General features: G+C 41.9%; 1 protein-coding gene across 1 annotated transcript in view; it reads left to right on the top strand.

The window, feature by feature from the left end:
* Positions 1-18801, top strand: part of LOC111143371 (cache domain containing 1) — a 201491-nt gene that overhangs the window by 163794 nt on the left and 18896 nt on the right. The window contains exons 10-17 of the mRNA XM_022497070.1: positions 354-503; positions 1280-1403; positions 2426-2543; positions 6613-6781; positions 11088-11230; positions 11905-12086; positions 12981-13091; positions 18594-18716. Coding sequence (XP_022352778.1) covers positions 354-503; positions 1280-1403; positions 2426-2543; positions 6613-6781; positions 11088-11230; positions 11905-12086; positions 12981-13091; positions 18594-18716 — 1120 coding nt within the window. The remainder of the gene's footprint in view (positions 1-353; positions 504-1279; positions 1404-2425; positions 2544-6612; positions 6782-11087; positions 11231-11904; positions 12087-12980; positions 13092-18593; positions 18717-18801) is intronic.

Here is an 18801-nt window from a genome sequence, read left to right on the forward strand (position 1 = left end):
CCTTCTGTTGGGTCTTCCCCAGCTGAGGGAACAGAATCATGATGTAAGTATTGCTGCTGTTTTGCACCAATCTGGAATGTCATGTCCTCTTAGGTGAAGAAATAGTGGAAAATGTCTAAGTTGTTTCCAAGATTAACTGGGATATCCGAACCCCACAAAAGACTCCCTGTGCCCCGCAGACTTGTTCACATAATGCTATCTGCAGAAGCAGGGGTTGGCTCACACAGGTCATCTCTTCCAAGCGGAACTGAGATGGCCAATCGTAGCCTTCATGACTCACTAGAGCACAGCTCTAGCCTTTGTCCAGTGCCTTCTCTGCTATCCTTCGGATTGTTTTGTTTTGTAACCCATAGGTTTGATAATGACTGTAAGTAAACCCTGTTATTTTGGAAACCTACTTCTGGGAATTGTAGGCGTGGACGTGAACTTGGCTTACATCCTTGAAGACGTGACCTATTACCAAGATTCTTTGGCTTCCTATACTTTTCTCATAGATGACAAAGGTAATCTGCTAACAATTAATCATGGGAAAGAATGACCTTTTTTGTAACCTGAAGAAAATAATCTGTAGATATTCTGATACTAATGAAGTTAGGAAAATTAGAATATTTATAGAAAATTACTGTGACTAGAACTGCTCCTGTGCAGTGGAAACCATAAAGATGGCAGAATGAATCTAAACATGAGGCGTTTGTTTCTAGGGGCACCTGGGTGGCTCAGTCCGTTCGACATCCGATTCTTGATTTTGGCTCAGGTCGTGATCTCAGGGTTCTGAGATGGAGCTCCACGCAGGCAGGGAGTATGTTTAAGATTCTGTCTCTCTAAAAAACAAACCAAAACAAAACGCCTTTGTTTCTATTTTGTGCTAAAGAGTAGGTAACAGTTACTTCAACATCAAGAAATTAGACTTGAGGATTGAATGGCACAGAATGTGATCCTTTGGAGTTTATTTTTCTATATCATTACCTTTATATTCACTGGCATTAGGTTTATGTAATCGATTAGAACATTTTTATAAAACAAAACCCAGTGACCAGTACCTCCAGAATATTCTTGATTAGCCAGTTGTTCCATGATTTAAGGCATCTTTCTACACTTCAAGAGTTTTACGCAAGAACACATAAAACAAGTTCTGTTTTTATTGAACGGGTGAGTTACTTCCTGAGATGTTGCATACAGAATATCCCGCATTTCGAATGTATGATGGGCACTTATATTAGATATCTGTACTTCCTACAGCATGTTTCCCATAGCATGTGTTTTTGTTCTCTTATTTCAGGGTATACACTTATGCACCCATCTCTTACCAGGCCATATTTACTATCAGAACCCCCACTTCATACTGACATCATTCATTATGAAAATATCCCAAAATTTGAGTTGGTTCGGCAAAATATCCTAAGGTAAGGAAAAGGTGAAAGTTGTAGTATTTTGGGTTTTTTCCTGAAAAAAATAGGAACTTTTGATGTAAAATATTAGTGTTTATTATATGATATAAAAGAAGTATATGAATTAGGGGCTCCTGGGTGGTTCAGTTGTTAAGCATCTGCCTTCAGCTTAGGTCATGATCCCAGGGTCCTGGGATCCAGTCCCACATCAGGCTCCATGCTCACGAGGAAGCCTGCTTCTCCCTCTCCCACTCCCTCTGTTCCTGTTCCCTCTCTTACCTCTCTCTCTCTCTCTGTGTCAAATAAATAAAATCTTTTTTAAAAAGTATATAAATTAATGTTATTAAAAGTATACTCAGTAAATTTTTCATAGAAACGGTAGCTAAAATTTTATTTACTTTGTATAACAACAGGAATGGTCTCTTAAAACTATTACTTAGGAAAAATGTCTTGTAAATCAGATTCTATGTTCACATTGCCATTAATTGTAAAATCGGATATATATTACCTCATTTAAGAAAAACTCCAATTGTACTAAATTGAAAAATGTTGGCAAAATAAAAGGTTAAGTTGAGGACCAGCTTTCCAGTGTGCCAAAAAATAGCTTGGCAAAATAGTGTCCATTCCACGTTGACAGCACAATCATATACAGCGTTTTCTTTTGAAACAAAAAACAGATTGGATTTTTTCCAACCGTGATACATTATTTTGGCAGATGGTAACCTATAGAGAAATGGGTCTTTGTGCTCCTTGGTTGTAAATTAATGACAGTGAGTCCAGAGAAGTTTGTCTCTGGAAAGAATTAGAATTTGGTGAGGGGTGGGGGACAGGGGAAGAGAGCAAGGAATACTTTAGTGCTGAGCTGACATCATGCTTTTACAAAATTGAAGATTTCACATTATCTCTTTCAAAAGTGATGAGCTTCATTGCTTTTCAAAATCAGGAGGTGGTCATTGACTCACAGCTTCTTCCCTGCCTTTAATTAAGTGCTTAATTTTATCTTTTGCCTGAAGTATTTCATTCTGTTGCCAATGCAGCCTCCCTCTGGGCAGTCAGATCATCGCAGTCCCTGTGAACTCATCCCTGTCTTGGCATATAAACAAGCTTCGAGCCCCTGGAAAGGAGGCCTACAATGTGAGCTATGCCTGGAAGATGGTGAGTTGCGGGACGCTTCGCCTGAGGAGCCGGGGAGCGCGTGGCTGTCTGTGCGGGAATTCCGGGCCACCTGGGTCTGATCACGTTGCTAATCAGTGTTCAAGTGATAGGGAAAAGGAAGATGCCCTAGAATGGTTTTTTTCCTATTTTATGGGTAAAACCAATCATCATTCATGTGACATAAGTGAAACTGTATAAAAGGATCCCAAGGAAAAAGTAAACTTCACCCTTCCCTCTCTCCTACCCTTGACCTGCCATTCCCCAGAAGCTGCCACTTCTATCACTTTCCAGAACATGCTTTGTTCCTACACAGGCAGCTCTAGTTGGGGTTGTGCATGCACGTTTACTTGCTAGGTGGTGTGGCACTGCATTGATGGACCAAACTTCCCTGAACAGTCCTCCTATCAATATACCTTTAGATTATATCCAGTGAAGTGATTTTTTGTTGTTGTGGTGGTGGTGGTGGTTTTTGTTTTTTGTTTCTTGTTTTTTTGTTTTTTTTTATCATTTTACACTCAGATTTGTGGCAGTTAGGGGTTGAAAGGGAAATATGAAAGCATAAATGCCCTCTTTTGACATTCTCCAAGGGAAAGAAACTTTCAGATTAGAATCTGGATTATTCATATTCACCACCAGCAGATGGACAGTTAAGTGACCGTCTGTGGCCCCACTTCCTTTGTTGTCCTTTAATGAGTCTCTTTCAGATAGCAGATGTCAAGGAGTCAGAGGTTCAAGCCCACGCTGCCCACATTATTCATGTTGCTGCCCTTCACGCCCTCTTCCCAGCTAAAAAGAAATGCTGTTACAGGGCCCTTCATACTGTAATTGGCCAAAAGCAGATCAATTTTAATTGCTAAATTTAAAACTCAGTCATATTAGATGTTCCCTTCCTTGGCCATATCTGGTGTTTAACCCATGGATTCCAAATGGATCTATATAGTCATCCCTTTAAGAATGACTTACTGACCATTCCCAGTGAGCTAAGAAGGATAAGGAGGAATGATACTTTCCCTGTCCCCAGAGAGCGTCCAGTCCAGTGGTGGATATGGATAGATCACTCAATCCAGTGTCTGTGTCTGGCAAAAAAAGACAGGAATTCGAAGAAACCAACATGCCTGTAGATAGGATTCTCCTCCGACCTTCTTATTCCATTCTTTTTTTTCTTCTTCTTCTTATTCCATTCTTAAAGCATTATAGCAACATTGATTTCTACAAGGGAAACAAGCAAACAAGATAATAAACGAAATCTTTTGAGAAATTCACAATCTACGAGCCTGATTCTACTGATCTTTTTTATTGTTTGGTAACACAGATTTGAAAGTGGTCAGTCTATTTTGAAACTCGTTCAGCTCATTTTCAGGATTTTTTTTTTTTTAAATAAGATTGCCTCATCTACCCTTATTTTTATACATTTTAACATAAAGATGAATTAATTTTCGTATCAGAAAGGGTAAGCCACACCCCCAGAATATTTCATTGAAAAATATTTTTATATTTGAAATTGGAGGTTGTTTACCTCTAGTATGTTCTGATTGAAAACAACTCAGTTGCATCCCAAGAAAATGTCTCCCTTAAGGATGGGGCACCTGGCCGGCTCAGTTGGTGGGTGTAGCATGCAACTCTTGATCTCAGGGTTGTGAGTTTGAGCCCCACGTGTGGAGAGTGCTTAAAAATAAAATCCTTAAGTAAATAAAGAGAAAGAAGGAGATACGAACACTTTTAAGACCTTTTTTGCACAGTGAATAAACCCAGTATTAACATTTTGGAAAGAAGTATTATCTTCTTAAGATTTTCATCAGTGGTCTTGATAAATTCTGGCCATTCTGTGTAGCCAAATGGATATGATCATGTAGTTAGCCTTCTCAGAGCTCCAAAGTTGTCAAGAACATCACTACTAAGTGAAAAATTAAAGAGGTAATAAACAATGAGGTAGAAGTTACAGAGAGGCTTGCCTGGTTACCCAGCAAATATGAACACACAATTTTAAGTTCTTTTTTGTTACTTTTAGAAGTGGGGAAGCAGATACTCCTCTTGTCTTCAGGAATAAAATGGATTCTTCTACTAAATGTAATTCAAGTAGATTCAGCTTATGTTGAGAATGATTATTTAAACTGCTTAGCGTCCATAGATACAGCAGATACTGATGGATTATTTCACTGAATTAATTTAAATAGAATGTGAGAGATTATGTTGGCAGCGTTAAGAGATTACTACTCTATCACTGTGCAGCCCAAGTCCATCTTTGAGCGTTTGAGGAGGCTGCACGCTGACACAGAAGAAAGGATTGACTTCAGAAGGTATTACTGTGTTCCTGTGTGACACAGGCAGGACTCACTTCAAAACATGAATCCCAATGGGCCATCGTGGGGGGAAAAAAAACCACTCCCCCATCATGGAGAGCCCTTCTAGAAATATTCTGGTTCCTGAATGCAAAGACTTCTTTTTTTTTTTTTTCCAACTAAGAACATGATAAAAAGACCTGTATTGAAATCTGTTTTCCTTTCCAGTGAGGAACTATTTCTGAAGTATTGCTTTCAGATGCTTAGGGCACCTTTTAATTTTTCTCCTACAGAATAGCCCCTATTCTACAATTACATTCTGGTCACTCTGGCAAAGTTTTTTTCTCTTGGTTCCTAGGAACAAAGGAATTGGCTATGTGAGATGGGGAGAGGGGAAATCCTAAGTGCCACTACGGGATGCTAGCATTTTCTAATGGAGGAGAAGGCAGGGGGGGAAAGAACTAAATTTGCTAATCTAACTGAATATCCTTGACAGCAGTCCTTGAAAGCAATCCCACAGAGATGCACATTTCTCCTGTGTTGAAAAAGATTCTGCAACCATCTTCATAAATCCTAAATTACACTTAACTCTAACCTGCCTACTTAAAAATTTCTCCTTGATCATGAAGTAAATCCTTTGGGCTGCTTTAGTTCTCACTGTCCTTTAGTTTAAGTTAGCTAGTTATCACCCTTTCCCTTCATTGACCCACCATCTCTTAAGTAGAATCTGCCCATCTCCTTATATAATGGACTTACAGAAGTTTGGCTATGTTGTATTTCTTTTTTTTTTTTTTTTTTTTTTTTAAGATTTTATTTATTTATTTGTCAGAGAGAGAGAAAGAGAGCACAAGCAGGGAGAGCGGCAGGCAGAGGGAGAAGCAGGCTCCCGGCAGCCCAGTGCTGGACTCGATCCCAGGACTTTAGGGTCAGGACTGAGCTGAAGGTGGATGTTTAACTGACTGAGCCACTCAGGTGTCCCTGCTATCTTGTATTTTTAATTTAAGGATCTAGAATTAAGTAGGTTGCCTTGTTTTTGTTGTTGTTTTGTTTTGTTTTGTTTTAATTCTTTGGTGGACACTCTTCCCAATAAGTTCGTTTAAGCATCTGTTTCTAAGAGCAAAGTGAACTTGGAAGTACTCCTGTTTGTACATATGAGTTTAATAAATTAGGCTAAGCTATAGCATGTTTGCCTACTGTGGTCTGAAATGACAAGTCAGGTAGGCTTTGTGAGGGAGCCATGGGATTCATATTTTTCATGAGTCTGAGATCCTGTTCACCTCCAGCCAGGAAGGGAGAAAGCATTAGTCAGGAATACATGAATAAAACAGATTCTGTATGAGCTGCATGTGTATATTCATAATTGGCTTTCAAAACAGTCAGTTCTCGGAATACTCATTGCAAAACCAACTCTGTATTTTAAAATGCATTTCAAACCCAAGCAGAAGTAAGCGCTGTGTTCTGCCATGTTCCGGCTTGGATCTGTTCACCTAAGAAAGCAAAAGAGGTGTGGGGTTGCTGTTTCAGAGGGACTCCATTCTAATCCCTTCATTAGCTCCATGATTTTCTGTTACATACATTCATTTCCCTTAATCAGAAAGGAAAACAGAAAATAGACAATGTAACCTTTTGCCAGAGATAGTTTGTCACCCCATCTTCGTGGCTTTCACTCTTTTGTCAAATATATTTCTATGTGGGACAGAAATCAAGAGAGCAGAAAATAATGTAGGCAAAGTCACTATCCCTAGGAAACTTTATTTTCTGTGTTAGAAATTTTTTATTGACTTTTCCAGGTACAGGACACTTCCTTTATTCTCTGTATTGTGGTGATACAACCGGAAATACCTGTCAAACAACTGAAGAACCTCAACACTGTCCCCAGCAGCAAGCTGCTGTACCACCGGCTGGACCTCCTGGGCCAACCTAGTGCTTGCCTTCACTTCAAACAGCTGGCCACTCTAGGTAAAGCCTCTGCTCTTTCCAGCGTCCTTCGTGGGCTGACTCATAGCCCCTCACTATAAATATCCATTTGAATTAAAAAACCAACCTGAACCACACAAAAACCCAGATACTGAATGGCAGCAGTGCCGGGAGGAGGCTACAGATGTGGAAACGATGGGAGGCCTTGCCGTGGATCCAGTTCTCCAGCAGATAACAAGACGAGGGGTTTGGGTGTTGATTTCTTCAGAATGGGCTCTAAGGAGAAACAGGGGAAGAAGGGAGGGAAATAGGATAACCAAGGAGAAAGCAAGCAAGAACCTGATCTTAGGTGAAGTTCCAGCCTCAGCCTATACCTGTATGGGGGCTTTGGAGTGTAAATGACACTGCAGAGGTTGCCCAGGCTCGAGAGAGGGAGCTGGACTTTCATATCCCTTTGTATCTTTCAGCTCTCTGCTAACGCTAGGCAGAGAGGTTTTAGGAGTATGACCCAGTATGACCCATTAGAGGCAAGCACAGAGAGACGGAGATAAAGGAATACAGGGCTAGGGGGTAAAAGGTGGAGAAATAGTAAAGGGGGTCCGAGGGTAGCATTCCGATATAACATATCTGTGTCTACCACAGGTCCCTGTCTTCAAAAAGGGCTTAGGAAATAGACAAATAATTCAAAGGAAGGGAAAGGGAGTCAACATGTGTAGGTACCATGTACTTTGCTTTCATCATTTGAGTTGACCTATTACAGAGGTAGTAATAGGTCAAGTAGTAGTAGCAAGGTTCCTCCCGTGCCAAGGGGCCACCTCTCTTATCACATGCCACCACGTGCCAGGCACATCCTGGGCATTTGTGTGGTACTCCTAGTACTACAAAACAGACATTCTCTTTTTCACTGTTGAGAATCCTTCGGGTTCAAAAAACTAAGACTCATTAGACCACAGGCAAGCTGAGTAAAAGGGGCACAGGCAGGAAGAGGATCAAGGATGGCAGTCCCCAGTCCCTAGATGCCACACAGAGCCCTTGTGTTTGGGTTCCATCTTTTAAATTCCATCCTATAGAGTTTCTGTCTGGTTTTGAGATCAGGAGAGCAGGCCAGAGTGAGTCGTCTCTCCTATGGCACGTTCGAGCAACATAGACAACTTGAGGAAGGCCAGAGAGGTCGGTCAGAAAAGGTAGGCTTTTACATTTTCTTTGGTTTTCATTTAGGTTTTGAGGTTTTGTCTTTTGCTTTTACACAAAAGAGCATGTGTACCCTTTAATTCATATTTTGAAGAAATACTCACTGAATAGCCAACAAGATTGGCATGATTTTCTCAAATGCTGTGGGAACAAGGTCAACACAACCATTGACAAAGATGAGGTCACTGTTTTTGAAATTTGAGATCGAAAAGTACAGTAATATTCCTGGATGAGAAAAAAGCTCAAGCTTAGATTTTTTTTTTTTAATCTCCTTTGCACAATCCCTTCCTGCTACACTGTTCCATAATGGTAGCCGTTACTGTGGCTGTGGAGCCCTCGAAACGTGGCTAGTCCAAGTTGAGATTTACTTCAAATGTAGAATACTTAATTTTTATGTGAAGCGATGTTTTGGTAATATTGGCTTTCATAAAATACACTAGGAAAATTAATTTAACCTGTTTTTATTGAATGTGGCTCCTGGAAAATTTTATATTACACTTGAGGATTGCTTCATATTCTAGTTGGGCGGTGCTGCGTCAGAGAGAGGCTCATAAAACGTAGAGTTTATCAACTCAGAGACTTAACATGGGACAAACGGATTAATTCTAGATCACACTGACAGACGGTAGGCCAGGGTTTGACTTCACCAGACAGTCCTTCTGTTATACCACCCAACTTCACCTTTGCAGTAGAACCTCCTCAGGACCCCTGAAGGGGTCATCAAGGATAGTTTAGTATCAGTTGGCAATGAAAAACGAAGCAAGATACTTAAACTATAATGGAAAGGGAACAAAAAAGAAGGGAGATGATGGCAAATAAGTGGTGTCTGTCTAAGTTCATCGACGATGGGGATTTGGAGGTGAGGTGTTGAATCTTCATCGGAGCGCCAGCAGGAGAGCTGAAGGAGGGGCGTTGTCTGTCTCGGTGCACAAAGATGAATTTTTTAACTACATTGTCCAGTGCGGTTAAGTATACATGTATGAGTATAGCTTTATGTGTCTACCTCCTAGACGCAAAGCTTTGGGTCCTGTGTCTTGGTTCTTCTCTCCCTCGATCCAAGTCACTGCAGCAGCCTTTGCTGAAATGCCCAGTTTCTGTCGGTACAAGAAAGGCCCACTCCCAAAGTGTGTCTCCCCTGAACCTCTGGCCCTACTCCTTTGTCCCTGAAAGTTTTATGGATTGCCTTTTGACATTTATTACATTATTGTATTGCTCTCTTTTTGGTTATTTTCCTCTTTTTAAAAATTTCTATTCTCCCAACTGGTTCCTAAGCTCTTTGAGGAGGACAGTCCTCTCTGTCTGGTGCATCTTGGCCCAGAAGGCCCCATGAGCATATGCACATGAATCCATAGCACGCTGCTAGGCAACCAAACCTTTTAAGCTTCTGGTTTTCTTCTCCTTGATAGGACTATAATACTAATCTCCCCGGCTGTCCCACATGGTATCATGAGAATTAAATCAGACATAGCATCACTGGAAGCACTTTCTTCTGATAATGGCAGACTACGTAATTCTGTCCTATCCTACTGAGGACAACTGAAAATGGATGGAAACGTGGGGAAAAAAAAAATCTTTCTGAAAAGTAGCAAAACTAACATGATAGCTAGGAACTAGACCAAAGTCCAGGAGAATATAAGAAAGGAGAGAAGAAAGACTGTATGTAAAGCCACGTTTGCAATGCACTTATCTACCAATCCAGAAGAAAAAACTGGGAAATCAAACTGTTAAGTTAAACAGCTGGGAAATAAGCTAGTAGCTTCTTAGGGCTAGGAGGAGAGGCAGCATTCAAATCCAGGGCCCCCGCAATGTGGAGGCTAACTCGTGAAGACCCTCCCTTTCACCCACCTCACACACATCTTTTAGCAGAGATCCTAAAGAACTACCATCTTTAGGGTAGGTGTGTGATTGCAACTGAAAAAGTCCTTCATTTGGGATGCCTGTTCACCTGAGTGGTCTAAGGGACCTCACATAGGAACTAGTCATGGATTAGTTGAATATCAAAGTCCCACACTGCAGCAAGGAGGCCAGCGTTCCATTGTCTCACTGAGAACAGCCTCCACCTTACCACCCTGTCTCATCCTGGGGTTTGGTGCCCGGCAGAATCAAACAACAGTGCTTTCTAGAGAAAGGACTTCCCCCATCCTATTAGGACCTTACTCTTCTGTACAGATTCCTTTTTAAGTACAATGTCCTATACGGTCAGAGATAGCCAGGCCACCAGGAACTAAGGCACTATGAGTGAGAACTAACAACGGAGTGAAAAATGACCTGTAGATTTAAATGACATTAGATACAGAATCGTAGACCGTGCTTTCCAAAAGCTTTCGAAACTACAGAATTGGACAGGGAGAAATTTCACAGACAGAGATGGAGTGTTTTGTTTCATAATGTAATTCATTGTGAAGATTTATGTCTTAGATAGAGAACTAGGCTTTCCTCTTAGATTGAGCCAGCAATCGAATTATATATACAGTAACTATTCTAGGCCTATAAATTTTTGTTTATGCCAAGTTTGGCTATTCCTGTCTGAAAGAATAATTTTTTTTTTTAATTTTTGCCTTGACTCCACCATTCCATTTTTCCTTCTTTTGAAATACCAGTACCAATATGAGTAATAGTAGTTACCACTCGCAAGACATTTGTCATGTGCCAAGCACCGCCCTACGTGCTTTCCGTTTCTTGACTCATTGGCTTTGCATAAAGTAACTGATGTGCTTCTCCCCGTAACTGTGAGTTTGGTGTCATAATTTCTGACTCTGCGGATGACAAAAGCATCACATGTATTTACAACTTTATCCAGCACCACGTGGACAGGAAACGGTGGAGCCCAGATTCAACCAGTGTGGCTCCATGGCCCCGTGCTGCCTCCTTGACCCCAAGAAGTGTGAGATAGCATATGTAGATCTAAGATATTTTAAGCACGTGAGTTTATTTGTACATTTGTCTCTTTGGTTCACTCATGACTAGAAACTCCCTGAAGGGAGAGAATGAGGGTTGTTTCCTTCTTCACGCCTGCTAGTGTCAAGTCTTTCGCTTCCCTTATGGAAGACTTTAAGCCACCAAGGCTAACAGAATGGCAGAGCCTTCGTGATGCTTTTTTTGGGCCCGAGATGAAGTCTCGGTGTTCTCAGACCTGCTTTGTTCGCTTCTCTTTCAGAAAGTCCAACCGTCATGCTGTCCGCCGGCAGCTTTTCCTCTCCCTACGAACACCTCAGCCAGCCGGAGACAAAGCGCATGGTGGAGCACTACACGGCCTATCTCAGCGACAACACCCGTCTCATTGCTAACCCAGGGCTCAAAGTGAGTGCTGGCCCAGGGCCCTACTTCTGGGGTGCCCCTCCGCAGGCCTGGGAGGGGGCGCTGTCGGGGAACCTTTGAAGTAGGAAGCCCAGCCCTGGGTCTGTGCCTCTCAGCTGGAGAGCACGAAAGGCAGCGTGTGGCCCCCAGGAGGCTGGTTGGCGCTGACCCTTCTGGCGGATTAAGAAGCCCTGTGGGCCAGATGAATCTCTTTCAGGCCTCGGATGCACATGGGGTTTTCTAGGTAGGGGGATGTGATTGAGAGATCAATGGAACTTTCCCAACCCCGTTTTTCCCAGGGGAAAGAAGTAAAGTGCCCCCATGGTCTGTTGAGATAAACATGATGAAGTTTAAGGAGCAGAGGTGTAGCAGGGTGCGTGTACGTGTGCACGTGTGTGTACATGTATGTGTGTAATGCTTCACTATAGGATCCTTCCTCTTAAACGCAGAAAGCCTCGCTAGGATGAACAACTGAGTAAATCACACATCCCTGACTGTGTTTCAGTAAGCTTTTGTTTTCACCAAGTTTGGCTGTATCCGTCTGCTGTGGAAAGATTTTTGAGAAGTAATTGGGCTTGGCTTCTCTGCAAGAGAGCTTTGGGAAGCCCTGCCAGCAGCCCACTCTCTTTTCATGTGCATCTTAAAGGATCCCTGCTATGTCTTCCTTTGTTTCCCAGTTCTCTGTCAGGAATGAAGTAATGGCCACCAGCCACGTCACAGATGAATGGATGACACAGATGGAAATGAGTAGCCTGAACACATACATTGTCCGCCGTTACATAGCAACGCCCAATGGCGTCCTTAGAATTTATCCTGGTTCCCTCATGGACAAAGCATTTGATCCCACAAGGAGACAATGGTGAGTTTTAGGGGCTTCCATTATCAGAGGTTCCCCCAAATCCTGAAGAGACATGATAAGCACATACAATAAAGCAACTTCAGGCAGACACAGTAAAGCAGATGCTTTCATAGCAGTGAAAACATATTTTGAGCCTTTTTTTTTTTAATGCAGTATTAACAACAGCTTTGTGGGTTTCCTCTGTTGACAACGTTTTTATCTCTTCATTGAAATTTTGAGACTGAAATGTTTTGTTACTTGGCCATTTCAGTTCCTAGCATTTTTGTGAGTCCTGCCTTGCGTGCGGTTTGCCCGTAGTGGGGATATCTAACGCCCCTGCACATGATGATGACATCAGGTTACAGCCCTTCTGTGACCTATGAAGAGTAAACAAGTATAAATCCTTTTTTTTTTTTTTCTTTTTACCTCTGTGAATTATTTTTACTCATATTTTCAAAAACAAAAGCTAGTCAGGGGGCCTAGAACGGGGGCGACTTGGGCACAGAAACAGGATTTCTGGTCTCATGCTGCTTAGTAACTGAGTCACTTGTGAGTTGGCTATCGTTTGTACTGTCCGTACCAACCCAGGGGGCAGTTTCATGGGCCAAATTCTATTTGTTTCTACTTCATTTATTGATTTCTTTTTATATCAGGCTCTAAAACATCTATACTATAGATCTTAAGAAGCTCAAATTATAGTGAGTTGAGTGTCTCTTACAGAAGAATTTCAGATTTTCTTGACCTCCTGTCCTGCTACAGTCACAGAGAAGAGATTGGAATCCTTTTGAGCTCTAATGTAACGTAGGCACAATTCATGATAAATGTTTTTTAGAGTTAAAGGTTCACTTCTCTTTGACATTTACAGGGGAGTTTTTCATACCCTAAAACAACATGACTTTCTCTTGTCTCCGTCAGGTATCTCCATGCAGTAGCTAATCCAGGTTTGATTTCTCTGACTGGCCCTTACTTAGATGTTGGAGGAGCTGGCTATGTGGTAACCATCAGTCACACAATCCATTCATCCAGGTAATAATTTCTTAGTCCTTTTTTAAGCATATCAAGGATATTTTAAGAATTTGGAAGTCCAGTAGACACCCAAGGATTAATGACATGACCTTTGATGGGAGGCATTCTGGAGTCTGAATATCTTCTCTAGCTGTGTCATTTTTGGATTCCCTGAGCTTCCTCCCGTCCTCTGTGAAATGGGGATAATATCTGCCTCACAAGGTTATCATGTGGTTGAGTAAATGAAAAGCTCTTGGCCTTCTTCTCATGAAGAAGAAAAGAGATGTTAGATTCAGTAGGGCAGTTGTAGAAATACCGCTCTTCACCAGTTGAGGAAACCCCAACAAGATCCTGACAGTTACTACCAGAGAGCATTTTCCTAAGCAGAGGAGCCTGTTCAGTGAAGAAAAAAACAGTATCGATTTCCCCGTGTTATTACCTCTTTTATTTTGGTCTAACTTTTTAGAATATCAGAGTTTGTAGTTATTGTCACTGTCCTTATACTGTCTCTTGAAAACTAAAAAGGCATTTTGCAAATTGATTTTCCAAGAATGCTATTAAATGTCAGTATCACTGTAAATATATTTTGGGTGCTTTATATTTCAGGCCTTGGAGGTTTCAGTATTTAAGCAACAAATGGCTGTGAAACGTTGGGTAGAAACACAAGTCACATATGTTGTTTTAATGCCTTCATTATACAAAGAGGTGTTTCTCTCTGGCAGCCAAGAAAGCCCATATTTTGGCTGGGACCCGTAATGATGCCTTAAAACTTACAGGAGACAGATTTTTTCTTGCTTAACTTTATGCTGTTCACTGGTGCTCATTATATATCAAATGATTGACATTCAGGAGAATTCTTCTAATGCAAGTTCATTGGGGGCAAGAACTGGGAAGCACTAGTGTGTTGGAATTTCAATATCATGACCTATGTCTCCCTGGAAAGCAGGGGCCTGCCGCCAGCCAAATAGTGATTGCTTTGCAGGGCCTGGGATCTGTACGGCTCTGTCACGTATAAACAAGTAAATACTCATTTAGAACAGAACTTCGCAGTATTCTCATTAACAGACCATCTGTCAGGCATGCATCTCCTATTGTCTGCGTAGTGAGACTTGACATCTCTCCCATGTAGTCTCATGGGTTGGGAAGAAGTAAACAAAGGTGGTTTCTTTGAGGAGAAGGTAGCCACCTTGGTCTTTGATGGCAATGACAGTGGGCCAGCCCTGGGCTTCTGATCTTGGGGGTGCGGGGGGGGGCAGGAAGAGAATGGCTGCCTGTGTGTCTTACTTGGTATTGGCTCTGTCACGCTGTGCCACCTGGCACTCGTTAGCAAGTGCTATTATCTTTTCCTTCCATATGGTACTTCTCGTGGGCCGGGGGGGGGGGGGGGGTGGGGAGGGCGTGGCCACAGGGAGGTGTGCAGATTTTAACACACTTTACATTTGTGTATATGTTGTTGTTAAAATTGGAATAGGTGGGAGAAGCTTCATTTAGCTGATTTATAAATATTTCTGGTGTCAGCCCAAAAGAAGCATGATGGCGATAAGGGATTTCAAGTTAGAAAAACCCTCCCTTCCCTTCCCTTCCCATGTGGCTGCTTTCTTCAGTGTGCTTCACCTGTACAGCTGTTTGACTTGAACAAGAGTGAGAATCAGCCACTGCAGTCCCAGATTCTGTCCACCAGTTGCTGAGACTGTGTTCCGGGAATAAGGATCTGCTCTTGCCTTGATCAGTATTCAGTCCCATGGACTCGATCATTTGAACATTTGCCTCAGAGCTGATCGTGATTTTATTATGGAGAGCTGTGGTTTTTTGCTCAGCAGAGTTTAGAATGCAAGTCAGCCTCCCCTTCTGGTTGTCAACCAGAGCAGCTGTGGCTTTAATGGATGCGTTGCTAGACGGCCTGTGCAGAGGTGCTTTTCTCAAGCACCTCCCAGTATTTTGCTCTCATGCACCAACCTGAGAACCTGACCTCCTCCTAAGATGTGTTCCTACTCTGAAAAAGTATATTTGCCATTTGCTGCTTCTGTGACTGTGAACGAATTTCGTTTTGCCTTGGTTCCCTCACCCTTGAAGGAAGGATATTAGGGCCTGTCTCAAATGATTAGGGATTACGTTACATAATACACGTGAAGCTCTTAGAGGGATGCCTGGCACATGGTAAAGGTTTGATAAATGTTAAATACCTGTATTATGACTATGTTCCATGAGTTCTCAAAGCCTCATTGATGAAACAAGGTGACGATGCCTGTGTTGAACTGATAAAATAATGAGAATTACAGATGATGCCTGTGCAGTATTTGGCACTGTGCTTGACAGTGTCGAGTCCCAAATAAGTGACAGTGACTTTTACTATCATGCTATTTCTGCTTTAAACCTCTGGTATTTTAATAGGTCAGAAAAGAGAACTTAAGCTAGTGTTCAGCAGGTTACGAAGCCCTCTCATTCAGCTTTGGTTTTCAGAAGTGATCGCTGATACCTTGGGGAGGGGCTTTTCTAACGCAGCATTCACTTATCCTAGTAACTGCCTTGGGATTCCTCCATGAGCATTATAAATAGCCTGAGAATCTAGGTGTGCATTGTGTGGAGAATGTTAATGCTAACAGAGATGATGAAGTACAATCAGTGATTAAGGGACTGGTCAGATGAGTCTTGGGCAGCGAAAATCTCACAGAAGTGCTACAAACAGCGAGGTCCTTTGTACCTTGAAATGTAGGCTTGGTTTGATTTTTCTGTGGTATTCTTTGAGTTGCTATGGTAACTGTACATTTTCAAAATGCAGGTAAAAATATGAACACTAGGCTTACATGGGGAATACGCAAGCTTTTCCTTCAGCGTGTTGAGCACATTGGAGCAGATGGCAGTTACACAGGGGAAGTTTAGAAACAAAATTAACTTGTCCCAGAAAAACCCGAGTTGCATTTTTCACCAAGTCCACTCTCGTATTGTAGGAAGAGCCAGAACTGGTGTCTCGATCGTAAGTAAAAGGTGGTCAATCTTGTTTAAGTCTTTCAGCCATTCTAAGCGTGATTTTCCCTTTATAAAATGGGAACTCTAATTCCTTCCTGACATTGTCACAGGAAATTGAACAGGTCATGTAAAATGGCTTGGAAACTCTTAAATGTCCTTCATCTTTGAGGAAGCAGTAGACCATACTGGTTAGGAGCGTAAGCTCTGAAGTTGAAGACCCTGAGCTTACATTCTTGCTTCCACTACTTAGTCACTGTGTGACTTTGGCCAAATACTTAACGTGTCCAAGCTTCAGTGTTCTGGAAATGATAATGCCTCATAAAGTTTTTGTGAGAAGCAATTGAAATGATGTATTCAGATGCCCACCAGAGCACCTATAAATTTTGAACGCTCGGTAAATATTATCATAATGGCGCCCGCTGTTTAGACACCTCACTCTTTCCTGGACAAGTAAGAGAGGTTTAGACTTCTTTGGACTGATACTTCAGTAAAACATTATTTGCTACAAAACACAAATCCCATGTAGGGTAACCAAGTCTTGGATTTCTGCTGTGGTAGAGTTTAAGTGGCTTCAGTAACAACAGAAAGCTTTTTTTTTTTTTTTTTTTTTAATGTTCAGTTAGCCAGCATGTAATAGTGATGTAATGTTCATCAATTCATTAGTTGCATATAACACCCAGTGCTCATCACATTCCATGCCTTCCTTAATGCCCATCACCCAGTTATCCCATCCCCTATGCCCTTCCCTCCAGGATCCCTCAGTTTGTTTCCCCAAGTCCGGAGTCTCTCCTGGTTGTCTCCCTCTCTGATTTCTTCCCATTGAGTTTTCCCTCCCTTCCCCTCCACGCTATTCCTTCTGTTCCACATATGAGTGAAACCATATGATAATTGTCTTTCCCTGCTTGGAATATTACTCAGCCATCAGAAGGGATGAATACCTACCACTTGCAAGGACATGGATGGAACTAGAGGGGATTATGCTAAGTGAACTAAATCAAGCAGAACAATAGAAAGCTCTTATTGAGGAAATAACCTTTCAGAGATAATCCCACAACATGGTCCTCATTCATTTCCTGCCAAACAATTTCGACAGCAAAGCTCTGGCAGAAATTTCACTGTGGGTCAAGGTCCCTTCTAGTGGTTTTCAGGGGTTTTTTGTTGGGGGTTAGGGGGTGGGGAGTGAAGGTTGGGAATGATGTAAGTTAGTATCAATGTTGACAGTAACTAGAAGGGGACAGTTGTCTACATAACGAAGCTAATTTCAGTCCCAAGTTTTGATTTTCCAAAAGATTATTTTCCTTTGGGAAGTTTCTTCTGAGCATCCCAATTACTATTTTTAAGATTTTCATCTATAAGAGCCCCATTTTTCTGTCGGTACTTTATAAGAAATCAGGCAGGTGGTTGATAGTAATGATGGGCCCCTGTAATGTCCCACGTTGGGTAAATCCTACACATTCCTAGCCACAAAGGTCCAGGAGCTCACTGGCCAAATAATCCAAACCTTTCCAAATGCCTGTGATTGTAGATTAGAAGGAACCAAGGTTCCAGGTGAGAAGCGCATGCTTCTGATGCAGCTAGCTTTTCTCTGGAAGAACAGTAAGTTGACTCTCTGTCTGGGTCTGAGCTTTAAGCCCTGGTTGGTTTTCTTTAGAGTAACTTCTTTTTACTGGGTATTTTGCATAGGTTAGGTAGCTTGCTAAAGCCCGGTAAACACACTGGTTCATTTAAGATCGATGACAGCCTTGTGAGGTAGATAATACTCTCCCCATTTTCACATCAGAAAACTGGGTCTTGGGGAGGTTACATAGCCTCCCAGGAACTACACACATGGAAACCAAAAGGAGCTGGGATTTGACCCCAGATCTGCTTGATTCCTCAGCGAAAAGGTTAGCAGACACCATGTGGTACTACCCAACTTTATCCTCTTTGGTGCTTGTCTTTCTGAAGGTAGCATTTTAGATTGGAGAAGAAACTGGCCTGTGAACCAGGTGAGTTTCGTTCTAGAATCAGAGCTGTGTTTTGAGTAGAGCCAACCTTAGTGTCCTAGAAAGAAGATGAGACCTAGTTCTTCACAGAGTTTTGTATGAGGTTACACTAGTCAGTTAACCTGTATGAGATCCCAGTGTCCTTATCAATAAAATGAGGGCAGTCATTAAGGGATCACTCAGGCTCCTTGTTGTCTGGAGGTCCCTTGTTGGGAGGAACCAGAGTAGTCCTGTGTCCAGTCTCCTGCTGATGCCTCTTCCTGCCACTCCCATAGTCTTGTCGAAGAATAGTCCAGCCGCTGAACATGTAGAGTCAGGGTTAGTCCATAGCTGCCCATGTTTTGGGCTGGTCTTACTAGAAAATTCTACCTTTAACCTTAAGTTTTTCTCTCAGCAAATCTCCATATTGTGCTAAGTCCGTCATTTAGTTGGTCATTTCTATAGGGGTGAAAAATGTGGAGGAACAGTAGGCATGTATTTCTAATACCATACAGTGTCCTTATGATCGAACATAACTTTTACCTTTAACTAAGACGTGCCTCTTGTTCTCACTGATCTTTTTCACGTGAAGTACTCAGCTATCTTCCGGGCATACTGTGGCTGTGATGGGCATCGACTTCACACTTAGATACTTCTACAAGGTTCTTATGGACTTACTACCAGTGTGTAACCAAGATGGTGGCAACAAAATACGGTAAGCCCTTCAGGGACACCATTTTCCTGTCAAGCTGCAAAATATAAAGAAAATTATGTCCAATATCTCTAGGTGAATGGCAACC

Source organism: Enhydra lutris, unplaced genomic scaffold, assembly GCF_002288905.1.
Source record: "Enhydra lutris kenyoni isolate GAN:26980312 unplaced genomic scaffold, ASM228890v2 scaffoldscaffold9, whole genome shotgun sequence".
NCBI classification, from domain to species: domain Eukaryota; kingdom Metazoa; phylum Chordata; class Mammalia; order Carnivora; family Mustelidae; genus Enhydra; species Enhydra lutris.